This window comes from Bombina bombina, chromosome 11, assembly GCF_027579735.1.
Source record: "Bombina bombina isolate aBomBom1 chromosome 11, aBomBom1.pri, whole genome shotgun sequence".
Classification (NCBI taxonomy): Eukaryota; Metazoa; Chordata; class Amphibia; order Anura; family Bombinatoridae; genus Bombina; species Bombina bombina.
The window spans coordinates 27,338,755-27,366,017 of NC_069509.1; the positions used below are offsets into that span (position 1 = coordinate 27,338,755).

Here is a 27,263-nt window from a genome sequence, read left to right on the forward strand (position 1 = left end):
AGGTGATTCTGTTCCGGCTCTTTGAACCTTATGGTTAGAGCCTTGTTTATGGAATATGTTCTAGGACCAAACTTTTGGTAAACGCATAACCTGTTGTTGAATCACGGACAGCATGGGGACCTTGCCACAGTCCGGGATTGGATCTTGTTGGGGACTGACTTTCTGTCTTCACACAAGTGTGGTTTCAAACTCATGTTTTCCTCTCAGAGACTGTTTCTGATTTCAAGATTGTCTGAGGATCAGACAAAGGATGAGATGCCCTTACACTGCGTAGGAGACCTCTCAGACCTGGGATTGTTCCAGTTCTAATACTGGTACAGGATCTGAAGCTACTGGTCGGGTTGTGGTTCCCAAAAAACAAACATAAAAAAAAAAAAAAAAAAGGGGGACTTTTCAGACCATTTTTTAAGAAGGGTATTGTCCTTCAAGATTGAAACTATTACATTGCTCCATTTCTTCCTTGATCCTAGAGGGTCAATTTCTGTCACGGGTGGATTGAAAGTGGAGTACATGTGCCGTTCACGAGATTCGTCTCAAGTTTTAGGGTTTGCCTTTCTGGACAAGCCTTTCCTTGTTCTTGGTTTTTCCACAGTGCCGAGTTCTTACGGTGGATCCGGGATCGCTGTTGGCGGTACTTCAGTTAGGGAGCATTACAAAGGCGCCCTATCTGACTAATATCCTAGTCCTGGTGTCATCTTTACAGTAAACAAGATTTACACGGACATGGTGTTATTCTTCCCGTGTGACCAGGTTCTGTATCAACTTGAGGGTTGCTGTTTCCATCACCGGTGAGGTCTATTCAACCTTCATCCTTCTAAGGTTGATGGACTGAACAGCGACTTGTGTCACTTGAAATTCTGTTTGTTTGTTCCGCCTCAGACCTATACAGTTAGGCATCCTCAGGCAATGGAACGGAGACTATGCAAGCTTGTCTCCTCATATATCTCTTTTTTTATTTGGTGGTTGTCTCTGGTTCACCTATTCCAGGGAACATCATTTAGCAGAGTGTGGATTCAAGCGGAGTCTGTTATTTTTATAGACTTCCTGCAACTGAGAGCGAGCGTCTCGGCTCTTCTGGTCTGGCCTCAGTTGGCTTCGTACCAGTTTCATTCCTGCTATCTGTCGGCGATCCATATCCCAGGGGAGACACTTGGGACTTGGATTTTCTGAGTGGACAGACTTTTCAATCGGGAGAGTGGGGACTTCATCTGGGAGTATTCTCCAACCTGATCTTTAAATGGGGTCGGCCGGAGTTAAATCTTGTGACGTCTTGTCAGACTACCTGGCTTTTGGGGTTCGGGTCCAGGACCAGGGCACCCTGTCAGAGATGATACTTGCCTGGGCAGTTCTTTGATTTTTTTGGCCTAGAAAATCTATTTCCCCGTTTGCGTTTCTTGCTGGGCAACTCGAATGCGGGAAGGCTTCAGTGATCCTCCTTGCTTCTACGTGGCCTTGCAGGTTTTGGTATACTGATCTGGTGGACATGTCATCTCAGCCACGGTGGATGCTCCCTTTGAGGAAAGACCTTCTCATTCAGGGGCCCTTCCATCATCTGAATCTAGTTTCTCTGCAGATAACTGCTTGGAGATTGAACGCTTAATTTTATCTAAGCAAGGGTTTTCTGATTCGGTGATAGATACCTTGATTCAGGCACGTAAGCCTGTTACTAGAAAGATTTACCATAAGATATGGCGTAAATATCTTTATTGGTGTGAATCCAAGGGCTACTCATGGAGTAAGGTTAGGATTCCCAGGATTTTGTCTTTTTTCCAAGATGCATTGGAGAAAGGGTTGTCAGCAAGTTCCTTAAAGGGATAGATTTCTGCTTTGTCTATTTTGTTACACAAGCGTCTGGCAGATGTTCCAGATGTTCAATCTTTTTGTCAGGCTCTGACTAGAATCAAGCCTGTGTTTAGACCAATTGCTCCTCCTTGGAGTTTGAATTTAGTTTTTAAAGTTCTTCAAGGGGTTCCGTTTGAACCTATGCATTCCATAGATAAAGTTATTATCTTGAAAAGATTTATTTTGGTTGTTATTTCTTCTGCTCGTAGAGTATCTGAGATTTCGGCATTACAATGTGATTCTCCTTATCTTATTTTTCATTCAGATAAGGTGGTGTTATGTACCAAACCTGGTTTTCTTCCTAAGGTTGTCTCACATAAAAATATTAATCAGGAAATTGTTGTTCCTTCTTTGTGTCCTAATCCTTCTTCTGCGAAGGAGCGACTGTTACATAATTTGGATGTGGTCCGTGCCTTAAAGTTTTACTTACAGGCCACTAAGGATTTTCGTCAATCATCTTCACTGTTCGTTGTGTTTTCTGGGAAGCCTAGGGGTCAGAAAGCTACGGCTACCTCTCTTTCTTTTTGGCTGAAGAGTATCATCCATTTTGCGTATGAGACTGCTGGACAGCAGCCTCCTGAATGAATTACGGCTCATTCCACTAGGGCGATGGCTTCCTCATGGGCATTCAAAAATTATGCTACTGTTGAACAGATTTGCAAAGCTGCAACTTGGTTGTCTCTTCACACTTTTTCCAAATTTTCCAAATTTTACACTTTTGCCTCGTCTGAGGCTGTTTTTGGGAGAAAAGTTCTTCAAGCAGTGGTGCCTTCCGTTTAGGTTCCCTGTCTTGTCCCTCTAATTTCATCTGTGTACTATAGCTTTGGTATTGTATCCCATAAGTAAGGATGAAATCCGTGGACTCATCGTATCTTGTAAAAGAAAAGGGACATTTATTCTTACCTGATAAATTTGTTTCTTTTACGATACGATGAGTCCACGGCCTACCCAGTTTTTTCTAAGACAGGTCTTTAATTTGTTAAACTTCAGTCACCTCTGCACCTTGGCTTTTCCTTTCTCTTCCTAACTTCTGTCGAATGACTGGAGTGGGAGGGAAGGGAGGAGCTATATATACAGCTCTGCTGTGGTGCTCTTTGCCTCCTCCTGCTGACCTGGAGGCGATATCCCATAAGTAAGGATGAAATCTGTGGACTCATCGTATCGTAAAAGAAACAAATTTATCAGGTAAGAATAAATTTCCCTTTTACAAGCGACTAAGGACTTTCGTCAGTCGTCTTCTTTGTTTGTCGTTTTCTCTGGGAAACGTAAGGGTCAGAATGCTATGGCTACCTCTCTTTCTTTTTGGCTGAAGAGTATCATCCGTTTTGCTTATGAGACTGCTGGACAGCAGCCTCCTGAAGGAGTTACAGCTCTTTCCACTAGGGCTGTTGATTCATTATGGGCATTTAAAAATGAAGCTTCTGTAGAACAGATTTGCAAGGCTGCAACTTGGTCCTCTCTTCACACTTTTTCAAAATTTTACAAATTTGATATTTTTGCCTCGGCCGAGGCTGTTTTTGGGAGAAAGGATCTTCAAGCAGTGGTGCCTTCCATTTAGGTTCCCTGTCTTGTTCCTCCCTTATCATCTGTGTACTGTAGCTTTCGTATTGTATCCCACAAGTAAGGATTTAATCCGTGGACTCATTGTGTCTTTAAAAAGAAAAGAAAATGTATGCTTACCTGATGAATTTATTTCTTTTTAGACACGATGAGTCCACGGCCCGCCCTGTTCTCTGAGACAGTACATATAACAGGTGCCTGTAGGTGACTGGGAAGGATTGTATATATAACAGGTGACTGGGAAGGATTGTACATACAACATGGTGCCTGTAGGTGTCTGCGAGGGATTGTACATATAACAGGTGCCTGTAGGTGTCTGGGATGTATTGTACATATAACAGGTGCCTGTAGGTGTCTGTGAGGGGTTGTACATATAACAGGTGCCTGTAGGTGTCTGGGAAGGATTGTACATATAACAGGTGCCTGTAGGTGTCTGGGAAGGATTGTACATATAACAGGTGCCTGTAGGTGTCTGGGAAGGATTGTACATATAACAGGTGCCTGTAGGTGTCTGGGAAGGATTGTACATATCACCAAACAATTTTGAAGAAACAGCACACCTTTTCTTTTTCAATGGGGCACGGAACAAAACGGACTTGCCAGGTCCCAGTCAATCCAGATACAAAGAGTATTCCAGCCACCAAATTTTCTTAAAAGACCTTTATTTCACATAGTAACTGTCTGTTTGGGACCCTATGTGAAATAAAGGTCTTTTAAGAAAATTTGGTGGCTGGAATACTCTTTGTATAAGGATTGTACATATAACAGGTGCCTGTAGGTGTGTGGGAAGGACTGTACATATAACAGGTGCCTGTAGGTGTCTGGGAAGGATTGTACATATAACAGGTGCCTGTAGGTGTCTGGGAAGGATTGTACATATAACAGGTGCCTGTAGGTGTCTGGGAAGGATTGTACATTGGCTAGCTTATCCCCCACTATTAACATTTGGAGAATATGTGCTAAATCACTGGGTAAAAGAATGAAGTCTAAATCCTATGCAGTGCACTAAAACAGAGTCATTAAACTTGAGACCCCCAGTGCAATAGCTCCTTAAAAACAATTCACCCCTTAATCACCATTATCCAAAACCCTTAAACTCATTCACAAATCTCAATCATGTCCCCTAAACAGCCATGCACCCCAAACCCCCCAATGCAATTAACCCCTTTGTTTGCAACAGCAGTGAGGATACTAGCTATTCAGATAGTGGTCATTTTGTAGATTAGATTTAGCTATACCTGTTTCGCAATAACTAACGGATATCAGGCTACTTAATACAACCTATGTACTGTGAACTTATAAGAATATGATTGTATCATATAAATAAAAGTCTATAAATGGCTACCGGTTTCTATCGATGCCTTTAAAAGTGCACTGTGATCTTAGGCCTGGCCTAAGATCACAGTGCACTTTTGAGGCGTCGATAGAAGCCGGTAGCAATTTATAGACTTATATTTATATGATACAATCATATTCTTAGCATGGTCTATTGTTTAAGAAAATGAGTAACTCACGATAGTTAGGTAAAATTAATAGGGTTAAAGACAAGTCCAAAAAGTCTCTAACTTCCAATTCCAAATAAGAAGCTAAGACACGGAGCGTGATGCAACCTCACAGTTCGGCAGCTAACTCCGCCCCCAACATGCAGCATTACATAACAATTTATTATTTTATTTATTATTTTTAAAGTGTATGATCATATCAATATTTTTGAGGGGGCACAGCATTCCAATGCCCCCCCTTGGAGCTGACCCTGGGTGCCTGTAGGTGTCTGTTAGTGAGTGTACATATAACAGGTGCCTGTAGGTGTCTGGAAGGGATTGTACATATAACAGGTGCCTGGGAGGGATTGTACATATAACAGGTGCCTGTAGGTGTCTGGAAGGGATTGTACATATAACAGGTGCCTGTAGGTGTCTGGGAAGGATTGTACATATAACAGGTGCCTGTAGGTGTCTGGGAAGGATTGTACATATAACAGGTGCCTGTAGGTGTCGGGGAGGGATTGTACATATAACAGGTGCCTGTAGGTGTCTGGGAGGGATTGTACATATAACAGGTGCCTGTAGGTGTCTGGGAGGGATTGTACATATAACAGGTGCCTGTAGATGTCTGGGAGGGATTGTACATATAACAGGTGCCTGTAGGTGTCTGGGAGGGATTGTACATAGAACAGGTGCCTGTAGGTGTCTGGGAAGGATTGTACATATAACAGGTGCCTGTAGGTGACTGGGAGGGATTATACATATAACAGGTGCCTGTAGATGTCTGGGAGGGATTGTACATATAACAGGTGCCTGTAGGTGACTGGGAGGGATTGTACATATAACAGGTGCCTGTAGGTGACTGGGAGGGATTGTACATATAACAGGTGCCTGTAGATGTCTGGGAGGGATTGTACATATAACAGGTGCCTATAGGTGTCTGGGAGGGATTGTACATATAACAGGTGCCTGTAGGTGTCTGGGAAGGATTGTACATATAACAGGTGCCTGTAGGTGTCTGGGAGGGATTGTACATATAACAGGTGCCTATAGGTGTCTGGGAGGGATTGTACATATGACAGGTGCCTGTAGGTGTCTGCAAGGGATTGTACATATAACAGGTGCCTGTAGGTGTCTGGGAGGGATTGTACATATAACAGGTGCCTGTAGATGTCTGGGAGGGATTGTACATATGACAGGTGCCTGTAGATGTCTGGGAGGGATTGTACATATAACAGGTGCCTGTAGGTGTCTGGGAAGGATTGTACATATAACAGGTGCCTGTAGGTGTCTGGGAGGGATTGTACATATAACAGGTGCCTATAGGTGTCTGGGAGGGATTGTACATATAACAGGTGCCTGTAGGTGTCTGCGAGGGATTGTACATATAACAGGTGCCTGTAGATGTCTGGGAGGGATTGTACATATAACAGGTGCCTGTAGATGTCTGGGAGGGATTGTACATATAATAGGTGCCTATAGGTGTCTGGGAGGGATTGTACATATGACAGGTGCCTGTAGGTGTCTGCGAGGGATTGTACATATGACAGGTGCCTGTAGATGTCTGGGAGGGATTGTACATATGACAGGTGCCTGTAGGTGTCTGCGAGGGATTGTACATATGACAGGTGCCTGTAGGTGTCTGCGAGGGATTGTACATATAACAGGTGCCTGTAGGTGACTGCGAGGGATTGTACATATAACAGGTGCCTGTAGGTGTCTGGGAGGGATTGTACATATAACAGGTGCCTGTAGGTGTCTGCGAGGGATTGTACATATAACAGGTGCCTGTAGGTGTCTGGGAGGGATTGTACATATAACAGGTGCCTGTAGATGTCTGGGAGGGATTGTACATATAACAGGTGCCTGTAGGTGTCTGGGAGGGATTGTACATATAACAGGTGCCTGTAGGTGTCTGGGAAGGATTGTACATATAACAGGTGCCTGTAGATGTCTGGGAGGGATTGTACATATAACAGGTGCCTGTAGGTGTCTGCGAGGGATTGTACATATAACAGGTGCCTGTAGGTGTCTGGGAGGGATTGTACATATAACAGGTGCCTGTAGATGTCTGGGAGGGATTGTACATATAACAGGTGCCTGTAGGTGTCTGGGAGGGATTGTACATATAACAGGTGCCTGTAGGTGTCTGGGAAGGATTGTACATATAACAGGTGCCTGTAGGTGTCTGGGAGGGATTGTACATACAACATGGTGCCTGTAGGTGTCTGCGAGGGATTGTACATATAACAGGTGCCTGTAGGTGTCTGGGAAGGATTGTACATATAGCAGGTGCCTGTAGATGTCTGGGAGGGATTGTACATATAACAGGTGCCTGTAGGTGTCTGGGAGGGATTGTACATATAACAGGTGCCTGTAGGTGTCTGGGAGGGATTGTACATATAACAGGTGCCTGTAGGTGTCTGGGAGGGATTGTACATATAACAGGTGCCTGTAGGTGTCTGCGAGGGATTGTACATGTAACAGGTGCCTGTAGATGTCTGGGAGGGATTGTACATATAACAGGTGCCTGTAGGTGTCTGGGAGGGATTGTACATATAACAGGTGCCTGTAGGTGACTGGGAGGGATTGTACATATAACAGGTGCCTGTAGGTGTCTGGGAGGGATTGTACATATAACAGGTGCCTGTAGGTGTCTGGAAGGGATTGTACATATAACAGGTGCCTGTAGGTGTCTGGGAGGGATTGTACATATAACAGGTGCCTGTAGGTGTCTGGGAGGGATTGTACATATAACAGGTGCCTGTAGGTGTCTGGGAAGGATTGTACATATAACAGGTGCCTGTAGGTGTCTGGGAAGGACTGTACATATAACAGGTGCCTGTAGGTGTCTGGGAGGGATTGTACATATAACAGGTGCCTGTAGATGTCTGGGAGGGATTGTACATATAACAGGTGCCTGTAGGTGTCTGCGAGGGATTGTACATATAACAGGTGCCTGTAGATGTCTGGGAGGGATTGTACATATAACAGGTGCCTGTAGGTGTCTGGGAGGGATTGTACATATAACAGGTGCCTGTAGGTGTCTGGGAGGGATTGTACATATAACAGGTGCCTGTAGGTGTCTGGGAGGGATTGTACATATAACAGGTGCCTGTAGGTGTCTGGAAGGGATTGTACATATAACAGGTGCCTGTAGGTGTCTGGGAGGGATTGTACATACAACATGGTGCCTGCAGGTGACTAGGAGGGATTGTACATATAACAGGTGCCTGTAGGTGTCTGGGAGGGATTGTACATACAACATGGTGCCTGCAGGTGTCTAGGAGGGATTGTACATATAACATGGTGTCTGCAGGTGTCTGTTAGTAAGTGTACATATAACAGATGTCTGCAGGTGTCTGTTAGTGAGTGTACATATAACAGGTGTCTGCAGGTGTATGTTAGTGAGTGTACATTTAACAAGGGGTCTGCATGTGTCTGTTAGTGAGTGTACATTAAACAGGTGTCTGCCAGTGTCTGTTAGTAAGTGTACATATAACAGGGGGTCTGCAGGTATATGTTAGTGAATGTACTTATATCAGGTGTCTGTTAGTGAGTGTACCTATAACAGGGGGTCTGCAGGTGTCTGGTAGTGAGTGTACCTATAACAGGTGTCTGCAGGTGTCTGTTAGTGAGTGTACATATAACAGGTGTCTGCAGGTGTCTGTTAGTGAGTGTACACATAACAGGTGTCTGCAGGTGTCTGTTAGTGAATGTACTTATATCAGGTGTCTGTTAGTGAGTGTACCTATAACAGGGGGTCTGCAGGTGTCTGGTAGTGAGTGTACCTATAACAGGTGTCTGCAGGTGTCTGTTAGTGAGTGTACATATAACAGATGTCTGCAGGTGTCTGTTAGTGAGTGTACATATAACAGGTGTCTGCAGGTGTCTGTTAGTGAGTGTACACATAACAGGTGTCTGCAGGTGTCTGTTAGTGAATGTACTTATATCAGGTGTCTGTTAGTGAGTGTACCTATAACAGGGGGTCTGCAGGTGTCTGGTAGTGAGTGTACCTATAACAGGTGTCTGCAGGTGTCTGTTAGTGAGTGTACATATAACAGATGTCTGCAGGTGTCTGTTAGTGAGTGTACATATAACAGGTGTCTGCAGGTGTCTGTTAGTGAGTGTACATATAACAGGTGTCTGCATGTGTATGTTAGTGAGTGTACATTTAACAAGGGGTCTGAAGGATTATAATCCAGACTCTACAGTAGCTAATCATTTTAACTATTTACATTTTACAAACAAAGCAAACTTGTCCCTACAAGTAATAGATGTTGCTACAACTCCTATTAGAGGTGGCAACAAAAATAAAATATTGGACAAGAAAGAGCTATATTGGATTCTAAAATTAAACACTAGAGACCCACAGGGTATGAATAAAGAGTGTGATATTAATTACTTCATAGATCAGTGAAATGTTCTTTAATTTATTTGTCAGAGATTTTGTTTTATTTTGATTGAACATCTAATATTACTTTTATTAAGCTTTGGAAATCTAGTGTAGTGCTATATTACATACTCACGCATTCATGCTCTAACTATGTGTTTATTTCATTGCAATTTACAATCTTACCTGTTCCTTTTGTCTTTTCTGTTTTAATAATTGGCTATATTGTATTAATATACGGTTATGTATGAGCAAGATTTATCATTTGCCATCTGCAGGGTTACAGTCATTTGCAATTATTGTACTTAGTTGATAATATGTCAAATAGGGATCTATTGTGTCTCCTGTTTGTTTGGCAGTGAAGCAGTTAATATACCTTCTTTGCTGCCTATAAAAGGATAGGGTTTAGACACAGACACCAGTCAATGAGTAAGCGCCACCAGGGGTCTACATCCCTTGTACTGCCATGTCTACTGAATGGACTTTTTAATGAATTACAAATACATTTTTGATTTTTATTTAAGGGCTGTTTGTAGTGCCTGCTTCCAGTTTCTACATGTGACAATTTGCGGCCTCATCCACCGCCTATTTGCTACGGCACTCCAGGTGTTCAAAGCCTGCATTTACACACGCTCCCTAAAGGGCATCAAGTTCCGGCAGCAGTGGATGCACGCTTGAGTGCTGCGGAATTCCTTACCTTGTACCTATAACAGGGGGTCTGCAGGTGTCTGTTAGTGAGTGTACATATAACAGGGGGTCTGCAGGTGTCTGTTAGTGAGTGTACATATAACAGGTGTCTGTTAGTGAGTGTACATATAACAGGTGTCTGCAGGTGTCTGTTAGTGAGTGTACATATAACAGGTGTCTGCAGGTGTCTTAGTGAGTGTACCTATAACAGGGGGTCTGCAGGTGTCTGTTAGTGAGTGTACATATAACAGGGGGGTCTGCAGGTGTCTGTTAGTGAGTGTACATATAACAGGTGTCTGCAGGTGTCTTAGTGAGTGTACCTATAACAGGGGGTCTGCAGGTGTCTGTTAGTGAGTGTACATATAACGGGGTCTGCAGGTGTCTGTTAGTGAGTGTACATATAACAGGTGTCTGCAGGTGTCTTAGTGAGTGTACCTATAACAGGGGGTCTGCAGGTGTCTGTTAGTGAGTGTACATATAACAGGGGGTCTGCAGGTGTCTGTTAGTGAGTGTACATATAACAGGGGGTCTGCAGGTGTCTGTTAGTGAGTGTACATATAACAGGGGGTCTGCAGGTGTCTGTTAGTGAGTGTACATATAACAGGAGTCTGCAGGTGTCTGTTAGTGAGTGTACATATAACAGGGGGTCTGCAGGTGTCTGTTAGTGAGTGAACATATAACAGGTGTCTGTAGGTGTCTGTTAGTGAGTGTACATATAACAGGGGGTCTGCAGGTGTCAGTGAGTGTTCATGGTGCCTGTAGTTTTCTGTTATATATAACATTGTGAGTAAGGTTTCTGGGAGTGACTGTTCATGTAACAGGGATCCTGTTATATAACAATTCTTTCCCTTCTAGGCTCCAGCAGGGCAGCGTCTGTGGCAACAGACTACAAAGTCCCAGGCTGCTCAGCACTATGGGAGGAGCCGGGTGATCTCCGCCTTGTGACATTCCTCTTGTGTAAGGAGCACACAGCCGGCAGATCCAGCACTCAAAGGTGACAGGCAAGAAAGGGGTTAATACACACAGCTGGGGTAGGGGGTCCTGGGTGCCACTTCTGCTAAAGTATGAATGTTTTGCATGTTTTATACACTGTGCTCTGCATGTTATATACCCTGTACTCTGTATGTTATATACCCTGTACTCTGTATGTTATATGCCCTGTACTCTGCATGTTATATGCCCTGTACTCTGCATGTTATATACCTTGTGCTCTGCATGCTATATACCCTCTACTCTGCATGTTATATACCCTGTACTCTGCATGTTATATGCCCTGTACTCTGTATGTTATATGCCCTGTACTCTGTATGTTATATGCCCTGTACTCTGCATGTTATATACACTGTGCTCTGCATGTTATATACCTTTTGCTCTGCATGCTATATACCCTCTACTCTGCATGTTATATACCCTGTGCTCTGCATGTTACACACACTGTGCTCTGCATGTTATATACCCTGTACTCTGTATGTTATATACCCTGTACTCTGTATGTTACATACCCTGTACTCTGCATGCTATATACCGTGTGCTCTGCATGCTATATACCTTGTGCTCTGCATGTTATATACCCTGTGCTCTGTATGTTATATACCATGTGCTCTGTATGTTATATACCCTGTGCTCTGTATGTTATATACCCTGTGCTCTGTATGTTATATGCCCTGTGCTCTGTATGTTATATGCCCTGTACTCTGTATGTTATATACACTGTACTCTGTATGTTATATACCCTGTACTCTGTATGTTATATACCCTGTACTCTGTATGTTATATACCCTGTACTCTGTATGTTATACTCCCTGTACTCTGTATGTTATACACCCTGTACTCTGTATGTTATATACCCTGTACTCTGTATGTTATATACCCTGTACTCTGTATGTTATATACCCTGTGCTCTGCATGTTATATACCCTGTGCTCTGTATGTTATATACCCTGTGCTCTGTATGTTATATACCCTGTACTCTGTATGTTATATACCCTGTACTCTGTATGTTATATGCCCTGTACTCTGTATGTTATATGCCCTGTACTCTGCATGTTATATACATTGTGCTCTGCATGTTATATACACTGTGCTCTGCATGTTATATACCCTGTACTCTGCATGACACACACACACACACACACTGTGCTCTGCATGTTACACACACACACTGTGCTCTGCATGTTACACACACACACTGTGCTCTGCATGTTATAGTAGCCCACAAAAGGGAGTACACCCCTCACATTTTTGTAAATATTTTATTATATCTTTTCATGTGACAACACTGAAGAAATTACACTTTGCTACAATGTAAAGTAGTGAGTGTACAGCCTGTATAACAGTGTAAATTTGCTGTCCCTTCAAAATAACTCAACACACAGTCATTAATGTCTAAACCGTTGGCAACAAAAGTGAGTAAACCCCTAAGTGGAAATGTCCTAATTGGGCCCAATTAGCCATCTTCCCTCCCCGGTGTCATGTGATTCGTTAGTGTTACAAGGTCTCAGGTGTGAATGGGGAGAATGTGTGTTAAATTTGGTGTTATCGCTCTCACACTCTCTCATACTGGTCACTGGAAGTTCAACATGGCACCTCATGGCAAAGAACTCTCTGAGGATCTGAAAAAAAGAATTGTTGCTCTACATAAAGATGTCCTAGGCTATAAGAAGATTGCCAAGACCCTGAAACTGAGCTGCAGCACGGTGGGCAAGACCATACAGCGGTTTCACAGGACAGGTTTCACTCAGAACAGGCCTCGCCATGGTCGACCAAAGAAGTTGAGTGCATGTGCTCAGCATCATATCTAGAGGTTGTCTTTGGAAAATAGACGTATGAGTGCTGCCAGCATTGCTGCAGAGGTTGAAGGGGTGGGAGTCAGCCTGTCAGTGCTCAGACCATACGCCGCACACTGCATCAAATTGGTTTGCATGACTTTCATCCCAGAAGGAAGCCTCTTCTAAAGATGATGCACAAGAAAGCCTGAAAACAGTTTGCTGAAGACAAGCAGACTAAGGACATGGATTACTGGAACCCTTGTCCTGTGGTCCGATGAGACCAAGATAAACTTATTTGTTTCAGATGGTGTCAAGCGTGTGTGGCGGCAACCAGGTGAGGAGTAAAAAGACAAGTGTGTCTTGTCTGCAGTCAAGCAGGGTGGTGGGAGTGTCAAGGTCTGGGTCTGCATGAGTGCTGCCGGCACTGGGGAGCTACAGTTCATTGAGGGAACCACGAATGCCAACATGTACTGTGACATACTGAAGCAGAGCATGATCCCCTCCCTTCGGAGACTGGGCCGCAGGGCAGTATTACAATGTGATAATGACTCCAAACACACCTCCAAGACGACAACAGTGGTGTCTACTGAACTAAAAGAACACAGTACTTGGCCTACCCACTGATCATACTTCTCACAATGTGCGATCAAAAACAAGAAAATGCTGATGTGTAGGGTGTAGGGCACCCTTGGCCTACTGTGTATAAAATGAAGCTTCTTGAGAACAAATTATTTTGTGATATAAATGTGATCTATAAAAGATATTGATCTCGGCCCCTGTAAGATTTCAGGTAAATGGTGTAAAAATATAATACAAAGATGTATTGGTTATAAAAATCATGTACATAAAAAATTAATACAACAAATTTCTGCAGAATGGATGCTAAATTTGACTCAATCAAAATTAACGAAACCAGTGTCTAAATATTCTAAATCAATAAAAACACATTTTAAGAACACATTTTAAAAAACTTACAATCCAACTATATGCGTGATTTCATATAAAACCACAAATATACATTCACAATTGATCAAATCCTGGGCAACAATGTTATTACTGTATATACCTAAACTTGATTTTAAAGCGGTTAATTTGCGCTATATTATATAGTCTCTTAAGTGCGCAATTTCTGAACTAATTCATTGGTTAAAGTGACAGTAAGCAAATGTGTATATCTCCTTTTGTTTAAGCTGTCCCTTTATGGTTATTTGTGAAATCTGCTATGTCTTGATTTACAAAGCAACTTGAATTTGCAAAAACCTTTAACTTAGGCAGTCCTTTGATGTTAAACCATTACTGGTCAAAAACTACCGATATGAGCAGTGTGAATATTCAATTGCAATAGATGGATACAAAGTTACTGATGTTTGTACAATTGTTGTAAACCGCAAGTGTTTCTTTTGGAAGTATTACAATTGTTGCAGTAACCCCTCTGGGTGTAAGCGATGTAGCTTGCGTTCACACTGAATTGTACTCACTGTTTCTTCGGCGTCCCCGCCAGACCGATTACTCTCTGCGGTCAGTTGGTGATGCGTGTGTCTTTTGCCCAATCAGTTCAAGGGAGTGAAGTGCACGCACTTATTCGAAAAAACAACTTGTCTCTTTTTCAAACTCCTACTGCTTCATTTTTTGACAATTCGCAAAACAAAAGTGGTTATGGGAGTTCATCCGAGGCTGGTATCTAGATAATGTGGAGCTGTAAAATGGAACGTCTACGCATTTCAGCTACTCAGCCTTTGTCAGAACACCTCCAAGACAACCACTGCCTTGCTAAAGAAGCTGAGGGTAAAGGTGATGGACTGGTCAAGCATGTCTCCAAACCTAAACCCTATTGAGCATCTATGGGGCATCCTCAAACGGAAGGTGGGGGAGAGCAAGGTCTATATCATCCACCAGCTCTGTGATGTTGTCATGGAGGAGTGGAAGAGGACACCAGTGGCAACCTGTGAAGCTCTGGTGAACTCCATGCCCAAGAGGGTTAAGGCAGTGCTGGAAAATAATGGTGGCCACACAAAATATTGACACTTCCACTTAGGGGTATACTCACTTTTGTTGCCAACGGTTTAGACATTAATGGCTGTGTGTTGAGTTATTTTGAGGGACAGGACAGCAAATTTACATTGTTATACAGGCTGTACACTCACTACTTTACATTGTAACAAAGTTTCATTTCTTCAGTGTTGTCACATGAAAAGATATAATAAAATATTTACTAAAATGTGAGGGGTGTACTCCCTTTTGTGGGATACTGTATATGCACACAGCTGGGGTGGAGGGTCCAGGGTGCCAATTCTGCTAAGTTACTAATGTCCTATATGTGTAAAATATGTGTGCTAATACTCATTACTGTGCAGTGTCACTGTGCTAATACTCATTACTGTGTAGAGTCGTGTCACTGTGATAATACTTATTACTGTGCAGTAATGTGCCACTGTGCTAATACTCATTGCTGTGTAGTGTCACTGTGCTAATACTCATTACTGTGTAGTGTCACTGTGATAATACTTATTACTGCACAGTAATGTGTCACTGTGATAATACTCATTGCTGTGCAGTGCTGCTGCACGTTTCTCATGTGTATCATGTCACTGATTTCTTTGCTCTGCAGACGCCTCCTTTCCTGCTGTCACACTTACTACTTTGTGTCAGTAATCACTGTGTTTTATTCATCTGCTGTGCCTGTCACAATGGTGACTTTGTTGCAGGGTCATGTCACTGTATTGTCTCCAACTTCTTTCTTTTTTACAGATCATGGGGTCCACGTGGCAGTCAGTGCAGGACTTTTATGTGTGGGCATTGGAGAACGGCGGTAAATAGACTGACATTATTGCTGTGACTGACTCTTACCTAGGGAGTGACTGACAAAAGTAGAGGGGAGAACAGCGTGTGGTTTAACTGAAATTATGTGTTGTCAAAAGCAGTGTAACCTATACAGTTATATACTGAGCAGTGTATCCTATACAGTTATATACTGAGCAGTGTATCCTATACATTTATATACTGAGCAGTGTATCCTATACAGTTATATACTGAGCAGTGTATCCTATACATTTATATACTGAGCAGTGTATCCTATACAATTTATATACTGAGCAGTGCAGTCTATACATTTTATATAATGAGCAGTGTATCCTATACATTTATATAATGAGCAGTGTATCCTATACATTTATATACTGAGCAGTGTATCCTATACATTTATATACTGAGCAGTGCAGTCTATACATTTATATACTGAGCAGTGTATCCTATGCATTTATATACTGAGCAGTGTATCCTATACAGTTATATACTGAGCAGTGTATCCTATACATTTTATATACTGAGCAGTGCAGTCTATACATTTTATATACTGAGCAGTGTGTGCTATACATTTATATACTGAGCAGTGTAACCTATACATTTATATAATGAGCAGTGTATCCTATGCATTTATATACTGAGCAGTGTATCCTATGCATTTATACACTGAGCAGTGTATCCTATGCATTTATACACTGAGCAGTGTATCCTATGCATTTATATAATGAGCAGTGTATCCTATACATTTATATAATGAGCAGTGTATCCTATACATTTATATAATGAGCAGTGTATCCTATGCATTTATATACTGAGCAGTGTATCCTATACATTTATACACTGAGCAGTGTATCCTATGCATTTATACACTGAGCAGTGTATCCTATGCATTTATATAATGAGCAGTGTATCCTATACATTTATATAATGAGCAGTGTATCCTATACATTTATATAATGAGCAGTGTATCCTATGCATTTATATACTGAGCAGTGTATCCTATACAGTTATATACTGAGCAGTGTATCCTATACATTTTATATACTGAGCAGTGCAGTCTATACATTTTATATACTGAGCAGTGTGTGCTATACATTTATATAATGAGCAGTGTATCCTATACAATTATTTACTGAGCAGTGTATCCTATACAGTTATATACTGAGCAGTGTATCCTATACATTTATATACTGAGCAGTGCAGCCTATACAGTTATATACTGAGCACTAGTGTATCCTATGCAGTGTATCCTATACATTTTATATACTGAGCAGTGCAGTCTATACATTTTATATACTGAGCAGTGTGTGCTATACATTTATATACTGAGCAGTGTAACCTATACATTTATATAATGAGCAGTGTATCCTATGCATTTATACACTGAGCAGTGTATCCTATGCATTTATACACTGAGCAGTGTATCCTATGCATTTATATAATGAGCAGTGTATCCTATACATTTATATAATGATCAGTGTATCCTATACATTTATATAATGAGCAGTGTAACCTATACATTTATATACTGAGCAGTGTAACCTATACATTTATATAATGAGCAGTGTATCCTATGCATTTATACACTGAGCAGTGTATCCTATACATTTATATACTGAGCAGTGTATCCTATACAGTTATATACTGAGCAGTGTATCCTATACATTTTATATACTGAGCAGTGCAGTCTATACATTTTATATACTGAGCAGTGTGTGCTATACATTTATATACTGAGCAGTGTATCCTATACAATTATTTACTGAGCAGTGTATCCTATACAGTTATACACAGATCAGTGTATCCTATGCATTTATACACTGAGCAGTGTATCCTATACATTTATATACTGAGCAGTGTATCCTATACATTTATATACTGAGCAGTGTATCCTATACAGTTATATACTGAGCAGTGTATCCTATGCAGTGTATCCTATACATTTTATATACTGAGCAGTGCAGTCTATACATTTTATATACTGAGCAGTGTATCCTATACATTTATTTACTGAGCAGTGTATCCTATACAGTTATACACAGATCAGTGTATCCTATGCATTTATACACAGAGCAGTGTATCCTATACATTTATTTATTGAGCAGTGTATGCTATACAGTTATACACAGATCAGTGTATCCTATGCATTTATACACTGAGCAGTGTATCCTATACATTTATTTACTGAACAGTGTATCCTATACATTTATACACAGAGCAGTGTGTGCTATACATTTATATACTGAGCAGTGTATCCTATACAGTTATAGACTGAGCAGTGTATCCTATACAGTTATATACAGATCAGTATATCCTCTACATTTTATATACTGAGCAGTGCAGCCTATACATTTATATACTGAGCAGTGTATCCTATACATTTATATACTAAGCAGTGTAACCTATACATTTATGCACTGAGCAGTATATCCTATACAGTTATATACTGAGCAGTGTACCCTATACATTTATATACTGAACAGTGTATTCTATACATTTATATACTGAGCAGTGTATCCTATACAGTTATATACTAAGCAGTGTATCCTATTCATTTATACACTGAGCAGTGTATCCTATATATTTATACACTGAGCAGTGTATCCTATACAGTTATATACTGAGCAGTGTATCCTATACATTTATATACCGAGCAGTGTATCCTATACATTTATATACTGAGCAGTGTATCCTATACAGTTATATACTAAGCAGTGTAACCTATACATTTATATAATGAACAGTGTATCCTATACAGTTATATACTAAGCAGTGTATCCTATACATTTATATACTGAGCAGTGTATCCTATACATTTATATACTGAGCAGTGTACCCTATACAGTTATATAGTGAGCAGTGTAACCTATACAGTTATGCACTGAGCAGTGTATCCTATGCAGTTATATACTGAGCAGTGTATCTTATACATTTATATACTGAGCAGTGTATCCTATACATTTTATATACTGAGCAGTGTATCCTATACAGTTATATACTGAGCAGTGTATCCTATATAGTTATATACTGAGCAGTGTGCGCTATACAGTTATACACAGAGCAGTGTGCAGTATACAGTTATACACAGAGCAGTGTGTGCTATACAGTTATACACAGAGCAGTGTGTGCTATACAGTTATACACAGAGCAGTGTGTGTTATACAGTTATACACAGAGCAGTGTGCTATACAGTTATACACAGAGCAGTGTGCTATACAGTTATACACAGAGCAGTGTATAACTGTATAGCGCACACTGCTCTGTGTATAACTGTATAGCACACACTGCTCTGTGTATAACTGTATAGCACACACTGCTCTGTGTATAACTGTATAGCACACACTGCTCTGTGTATAACTGTATAGCACACTGCTCTGTGTATAACTGTATAGCACACTGCTCTGTGTATAACTGTATAGCACACTGCTCTGTGTATAACTGTATAGCGCACACTGCTCTGTGTATAACTGCATAGCGCACACTGCTCTGTGTATAACTGTATAGCGCACACTGCTCTGTGTATAACTGTATAGCGCACACTGCTCTGTGTATAACTGTATAGCACACACTGCTCTGTGTATAACTGTATAGCACACACTGCTCTGTGTATAACTGTATAGCACACTGCTCTGTGTATAACTGTATAGCACACACTGCTCTGTGTATAACTGTATAGCACATTGCTCTGTGTATAACTGTATAGCACACTGCTCTGTGTATAACTGTATAGCACACTGATCTGTGTATAACTGTAAAGAACACATTGCTCTGTGTATAACTGTATAGTGCACACTGGTCTGTGTATAACTGTATAGTGCACACTGCTCTGTGTATAACTGTATAGCACACACTGCTCTGTGTATAACTGTATAGCACACACTGCTCTGTGTGTAACTGTATAGCGCACACTGCTCTGTGTATAACTGTATAGCGCACACTGCTCTGTGTATAACTGTATAGCACACACTGCTCTGTGTATAACTGTATAGCACACACTGCTCTGTGTATAACTGTATAGCACACACTGCTCTGAGTATAACTGTATAGCGCACACTGCTCTGTGTATAACTGTATAGCACACACTGCTCTGTGTATAACTGTATAGCGCACATTGCTCTGTGTATAACTGTATAGCGCACACTGCTCTGTGTATAACTGTATAGAACACACTGCTCTGTGTATAACTGTATAGCGCACACTGCTCTGTGTATAACTGTATAGCACACACTGCTCTGTGTATAACTGTATAGCACACACTGCTCTGTGTATAACTGTATAGCACACACTGCTCTGTGTATAACTGTATAGTGCACACTGCTCTGTGTATAACTGTATAGTGCACACTGCTCTGTGTATAACTGTATAGCGCACACACTGCTCTGTGTATAACTGTATAGCACACACTGCTCTGTGTATAACTGTATAGAACACACTGCTCTGTGTATAACTGTATAGCACACACTGCTCTGTGTATAACTGTATAGTGCACACTGCTCTGTGTATAACTGTATAGCACACTGCTCTGTGTATAACTGTATAGCACACACTGCTCTGTGTATAACTGTATAGCGCACACTGCTCTGTGTATAACTGTATAGCACACACTGTTCTGTGTATAACTGTATAGCACACACTGCTCTGTGTATAACTGTATAGCACACACTGCTCTGTGTATAACTGTATAGCACACACTGCTCTGTGTATAACTGTATAGCACACTGCTCTGTGTATAACTGTATAGCACACACTGCTCTGTGTATAACTGTATAGCGCACACTGCTCTGTGTATAACTGTATAGCGCACACTGCTCTGTGTATAACTGTATAGCACACTGCTCTGTGTATAACTGTATAGCGCACACTGCTCTGTGTATAACTGTATAGCACACACTGCTCTGTGTATAACTGTATAGCGCACACTGCTCTGTGTATAACTGTATAGCGCACACTGCTCTGTGTATACAAACGTACAAATCCTTGCTCCTCCTCTGACTGCACAGGACCTATAGGAGATTGCATTGCATGGTGGTACAGACGAGCCCTTACTCTGTCCCATCTTGTTACAGACCAGCGCACAGACCCCTGGCTCTTGGTTTACTCCCCTGTCCCTGTCGTTTCTATCTTCGCAATCTATCTGGTGTTTGTGGCCCTTGGGCCACGGCTAATGGAAAAACGTGAACCGTTCACCCTTCGCTCTGTCCTTCTCATCTACAACTTGGCACTTGTGGGTCTCTCGGTTTATATGTTCTATGAGGTGAGTATGGGTTACAGGGCATCTGTGTCTTTCCATATGTTAATAAATGACCAGAGGCTGCAGATCAGTTTGTTTAAATAACTCTATAGGGCACCATCCTGGCGCTTGGCACTGCTGTAAAGCACATGCATAGCCTATAAACCTGAGGGCCCACAATATTCACTTCACTCATTCTCATTCTCTCATTCAGTTTCTAGTGACTTCCCTGCTTGCAGGATACAGCTATTTGTGTCAACCTGTGGATTATTCAGACAGCGAGCTGGGCCTCCGGGTGAGTTCTAAGCGTGAATGTCTATATATAGTGTGCAATGCCCTTTTTCTCTGTATGAGGGTGTGATAATCTGCAGCTCATCTTGTGATGTAACATATGTCTCTGCTCCTGATAGTGTGTAATGCTCTTCATCTCTCTGTATGAAGGTGTGATAGTCTGCAGCTCATCTTGTGTCTCAGGATGTGATAATCTGCAGCTCATCTTGTGATGTCAGCTATGTTTCTGCTCCTGATGGTGTGCAATGTTCTTCATCTCTCTGTATGAGGCTGCAATGCTCTGCAGGTCTGTCATACTGAGGGTGTATAGGGCTCTCCTCACGTCTGAGCATGTAAAACTTTTCAGGTGCAATACTCTGATTTCCTCGTTGTTTTCTCTCCCACAGATGGCGCGAGTGTGCTGGTGGTTTTACTTTTCCAAGGTGATTGAGTTGCTGGACACGGTAAGAAGAAAGGCTTAAATTGGCTAGAACTTTTAGAGGACCTTTGAGTGCCACTGTTTCCTTTTTTGGTTGAGTTATTATTCCCTCTGTCAGAGTTAATGAGTCACTGGTCCTGGACCTACTAACCCTTAATAAGACTGGCACTGTACAAACTAGGGGAAGTTCTACAACTCATTGGCTTCTCTCTATTCTCTAAACATATTTAACTACTCGCTAGTTAACACTCACTGTATCTCGTGGTTCTTGTAAAGGTAGTGAACATGTTTGTACTTGACCCCATTCTGCTCCCTTTCACAGTTTTTACTAAGCTCACAGAGTCCTCTGTCTACCTGAGACTTAGAAACCAGAACAAATAAAGCTGCAATGTAAACATCACAATTTAATTTGTTATACTTTAAAATCAATAGATTCATCAGCACCACTTGCCACTGTCTAGGAACATCATCTGAAGTTAGAGGTTCCGTAGAGCACATTAGAGTAGGAAGCATCTCCTATTGCACAGGGTCCACTTTTGTTAGGGAATTCAGTGAGACTTGATAATCACATGTCACTGTGCACCTCACTGGCCTTTTAAATTGTAGTGAATCTCTGTCACTTTTACACTGTCACCTTCTCCTCTCACATCACATCACACTGTCTGTTTGTTATCTGATCGTCTCCCACTCGCACTGTAAGTATCAGTCTCCATACTCAGCTCTCATTGTATCAGTTCACCTGTGCCATTCTATCTCCATCCAATCTATCTTCCACACACTTTTCACCCTTTCCTTTTGTAACTGTTTGTGTTATTGTAACTTATTTGTCTCCTTAACTCAAGTCCAGAGATCATATCACCAAGTATAAATAAAACCCCACACATAGCCTTTGTCACTCTCCCTTTCACTTTGTTTCTTTATGCTGCTAATCACCTGTACATCTCCCCTCAATTTTCCCTCTAGATATTTTTCATTATGAGAAAGAAATTTAACCAGATCTCATTCCTCCATGTTTATCATCATGCAACCATGATCTTCAACTGGTGGGCTGGTGTCAAATATGTGGCTGGAGGTCAGGGTATGTATCCACTAAGAATTAACATGCTTTAAACAATCCTTCAAAAATAGCATAGTTTCCTTACCTTACCTATTCATAACTGATGCGTTTGCCATTCTTAAAATGAAGTTTATTACTTAAAGCAGTGTTTTTCAACCAGTGTGCCGTGAGAGATCCTCAGGTGTGCCACGGCAGACTGACAACAGTGTGACATATTTTTTAAACTTTGCTTGTTTTTTACTCCCAGTGCAGGGGTAGTTTGTAGGAGGCATGGCATAACAGCACAATACATACAGTATGTGTGTGTTTGTGTGTATGTGTATATATATATGCTGTATTAGGCTACAATGTGTGATTTTTTTAAAATTTTGGGATGGTGGTGTGCCACAGGATTTTTTAATGTAAAAAAGTGTGCCACGGCAAAAAAAAGGTTAAAAATCACTGACTTAAAGGATCAACACTGCAGAAGATTAGAGATTGGTTGCTCCATACATGTTCCCTCCTCCATTAAATAAATGTCTTCCTGACAAGTTGATAAAGGTTCCTTTTACCCAGTGGATGGACATTTATTCACCCCAGTAGACAGAGGCTTTACCACACCAGTATAGAGGGTCCTTTATCCCCATAGATAGAGGTTCCTTCTCCTTTGCATTAATAGGGGATCATTCACCACCCTAGATAAAAGCATATTCTATAAGTCATTTAATTGCATCCATAAAACATATGATACTTCAATAAATAAATAAAGGTCCCATCTCCAAGTAGAAAGATGTCTATTTGCCTCTTTAAACATAGGCTTCTTCACCAGAGATCTCTTCACCCACTATCGAGCAGGAATTAGTGTCCCCTCGTATTGGCATTCACTATAGACCTTTTTTTTCTCTCTCATACAGCATTTTTCATCGGAATGCTAAACTCATTCGTTCACATCTTCATGTACACATATTATGGTCTTGCTGTTCTTGGGCCGAAGGTGCAGAAATATCTGTGGTGGAAGCGCTACCTCACTATCATGCAGCTGGTAACTAAGCTCTCATAATATACTATCATCATGTCTATGTTTTGTATGCCATAAAACAGATAATACAGAGCATGGCAATGCCATAAAACATATAATACAGAGCAGGACAATGCCATAAAACAGATAATACAGAGCAGGACAATGCCATAGAACAGATAATACAGAGCAGGACAATGCCATAGAACAGATAATACAGAGCAGGACAATGCCATAAAACAGATAATACAGAGCACGGCAATGCCATAGAACAGATAATACAGAGCATGACAATGCCATAGAACAGATAATACAGAGCATGGCAATGCCATAGAACAGATAATACAGAGCATGGCAATGCCATAGAACAGATAATACAGAGCATGGCAATGCCATAGAATAGATAATACAGAGCAGGACAATGCCATAGAACAGATAATACAGAGCACGGCAATGCCATAGAACAGATAACACAGAGCAGGACAATGCCATAGAACAGATAATACAGAGCACGGCAATGCCATAGAGCAGATAATACAGAGAACGGCAATGCCATAGAACAGATAATACAGAGCAGGACAATGCCATAGAACAGATAATACAGAGCAGGACAATGCCATAGAACAGATAATACAGAGCATGACAATGCCATAGAACAGATAATACAGAGCATGACAATGCCATAGAACAGATAATACAGAGCATGGCAATGCCATAGAACAGATAATACAGAGCATGGCAATGCCATAGAACAGATAATACAGAGCATGGCAATGCCATAGAACAGATAATACAGAGCAGGACAATGCCATAGAACAGATAATACAGAGCATGACAATGCCATAGAACAGATAATACAGAGCATGGCAATGCCATAGAACAGATAAAACAGAGCAGGACAATGCCATAGAACAGATAATACAGAGCATGACAATGCCATAGAACAGATAATACAGAGCATGGCAATGCCATAGAACAGATAATACAGAGCAGGACAATGCCATAGAACAGATAATACAGAGCATGACAATGCCATAGAACAGATAATACAGAGCAGGACAATGCCATAAAACATATAATACAGAGCAGGACAATGCCATAGAACAGATAATGCAGAGCAGGACAATGCCATAGAACAGATAATGCAGAGCAGGGCAATGCCATAGAACAGATAATACAGAGCAGGACAATGCCATAGAACAGATAATGCAGAGCAGGACAATGCCATAGAACAGATAATGCAGAGCAGGACAATGCCATAGAACAGATAATACAGAGCAGGACAATGCCATAGAACAGATAATACAGAGCATGACAATGCCATAGAACAGATAATACAGAGCAGGACAATGCCATAGAACAGATAATACAGAGCAGGACAATGCCATAGAACAGATAATACAGAGCATGACAATGCCATAGAACAGATAATACAGAGCAGGACAATGCCATAGAACAGATAATACAGAGCAGGACAATGCCATAGAACAGATAATACAGAGCATGACAATGCCATAGAACTAATAACACAGAGCAGGACAATGCCATAGAACAGATAATACAGAGCATGACAATGCCATAGAACAGATAATACAGAGCAGGACAATGCCATAGAACAGATAATACAGAGCAGGACAATGCCATAGAACAGATAATACAGAGCATGACAATGCCATATAACAGATAATACAGAGCACGACAATGCCATAGAACAGATAATACAGAGCACGACAATGCCATATAACAGATAATACAGAGCATGACAATGCCATAGAACAGATAATACAGAGCAGGACAATGCCATAGAACAGATAATGCAGAGCAGGACAATGCCATAGAACAGATAATACAGAGCAGGACAATGCCATAGAACAGATAATACAGAGCAGGACAATGCCATAGAACAGATAATGCAGAGCAGGACAATGCCATAGAACAGATAATACAGAGCATGACAATGCCATAGAACTAATAACACAGAGCAGGACAATGCCATAGAACAGATAATACAGAGCATGACAATGCCATAGAACAGATAATACAGAGCAGGACAATGCCATAGAACAGATAATACAGAGCAGGACAATGCCATAGAACAGATAATACAGAGCATGACAATGCCATATAACAGATAATACAGAGCACGACAATGCCATAGAACAGATAATACAGAGCACGACAATGCCATATAACAGATAATACAGAGCATGACAATGCCATAGAACAGATAATACAGAGCAGGACAATGCCATAGAACAGATAATGCAGAGCAGGACAATGCCATAGAACAGATAATACAGAGCAGGACAATGCCATAGAACAGATAATACAGAGCAGGACAATGCCATAGAACAGATAATGCAGAGCAGGACAATGCCATAGAACAGATAATACAGAGCAGGACAATGCCATAGAACAGATAATACAGAGCAGGGCAATGCCATAGAACAGATAATACAGAGCATGGCAATGCCATAGAACTAATAATACAGAGCATGACAATGCCATAGAACAGATAATACAGAGCAGGACAATGCCATAGAACAGATAATACAGAGCATGACAATGCCATAGAACAGATAATACAGAGCAGGACAATGCCATAGAACAGATAATGCAGAGCAGGACAATGCCATAGAACAGATAATGCAGAGCAGGACAATGCCATAGAACAGATAACACAGAGCAGGACAATGCCATATAACAGATAATACAGAGCATGACAATGCCATAGAACAGATAATACAGAGCAGGACAATGCCATAGAACTAATAATACAGAGCAGGACAATGCCATAGAACAGATAATGCAGAGCAGGACAATGCCATAGAACAGATAATACAGAGCAGGACAATGCCATAGAACAGATAATACAGAGCATGGCAATGCCATAGAACTAATAATACAGAGCATGACAATGCCATAGAACAGATAATACAGAGCATGACAATGCCATAGAACAGATAATACAGAGCATGACAATGCCATAGAACAGATAATACAGAGCAGGACAATGCCATAGAACTAATAATACAGAGCATGGCAATGCCATAGAACTAATAATACAGAGCATGACAATGCCATAGAACAGATAATACAGAGCATGACAATGCCATAGAACAGATAATACAGAGCATGACAATGCCATAGAACAGATAATACAGAGCATGACAATGCCATAGAACAGATAATACAGAGCATGGCAATGCCATAGAACTAATAATACAGAGCATGACAATGCCATAGAACAGATAATACAGAGCATGGCAATGCCATAGAACTAATAATACAGAGCATGGCAATGCCATAGAACTAATAATACAGAGCATGACAATGCCATAGAACAGATAATACAGAGCAGGACAATGCCATAGAACAGATAATGCAGAGCAGGACAATGCCATAGAACAGATAATGCAGAGCAGGACAATGCCATAGAACAGATAACACAGAGCAGGACAATGCCATATAACAGATAATACAGAGCATGACAATGCCATAGAACAGATAATACAGAGCAGGACAATGCCATAGAACTAATAATACAGAGCAGGACAATGCCATAGAACAGATAATACAGAGCAGGACAATGCCATAGAACTAATAATACAGAGCAGGACAATGCCATAGAACAGATAATACAGAGCAGGACAATGCCATAGAACTAATAATACAGAGCACGGCAATGCCATAGAACTAATAATACAGAGCAGGACAATGCCATAGAACTAATA

General features: G+C 41.2%; 1 protein-coding gene across 1 annotated transcript in view; it reads left to right on the forward strand.

The window, feature by feature from the left end:
• The first annotated feature begins 10,893 nt into the window (after positions 1-10,893).
• Positions 10,894-27,263, forward strand: part of LOC128642272 (elongation of very long chain fatty acids protein 4) — a 36,096-nt gene continuing 19,726 nt past the window's right edge. The window contains exons 1-7 of the mRNA XM_053694983.1: positions 10,894-10,960; positions 15,483-15,543; positions 20,603-20,790; positions 20,981-21,061; positions 21,444-21,500; positions 22,439-22,553; positions 23,426-23,553. Of these exons, the coding sequence (XP_053550958.1) occupies positions 15,486-15,543; positions 20,603-20,790; positions 20,981-21,061; positions 21,444-21,500; positions 22,439-22,553; positions 23,426-23,553 (627 nt within the window). The 5' untranslated portion in view covers positions 10,894-10,960; positions 15,483-15,485. The remainder of the gene's footprint in view (positions 10,961-15,482; positions 15,544-20,602; positions 20,791-20,980; positions 21,062-21,443; positions 21,501-22,438; positions 22,554-23,425; positions 23,554-27,263) is intronic.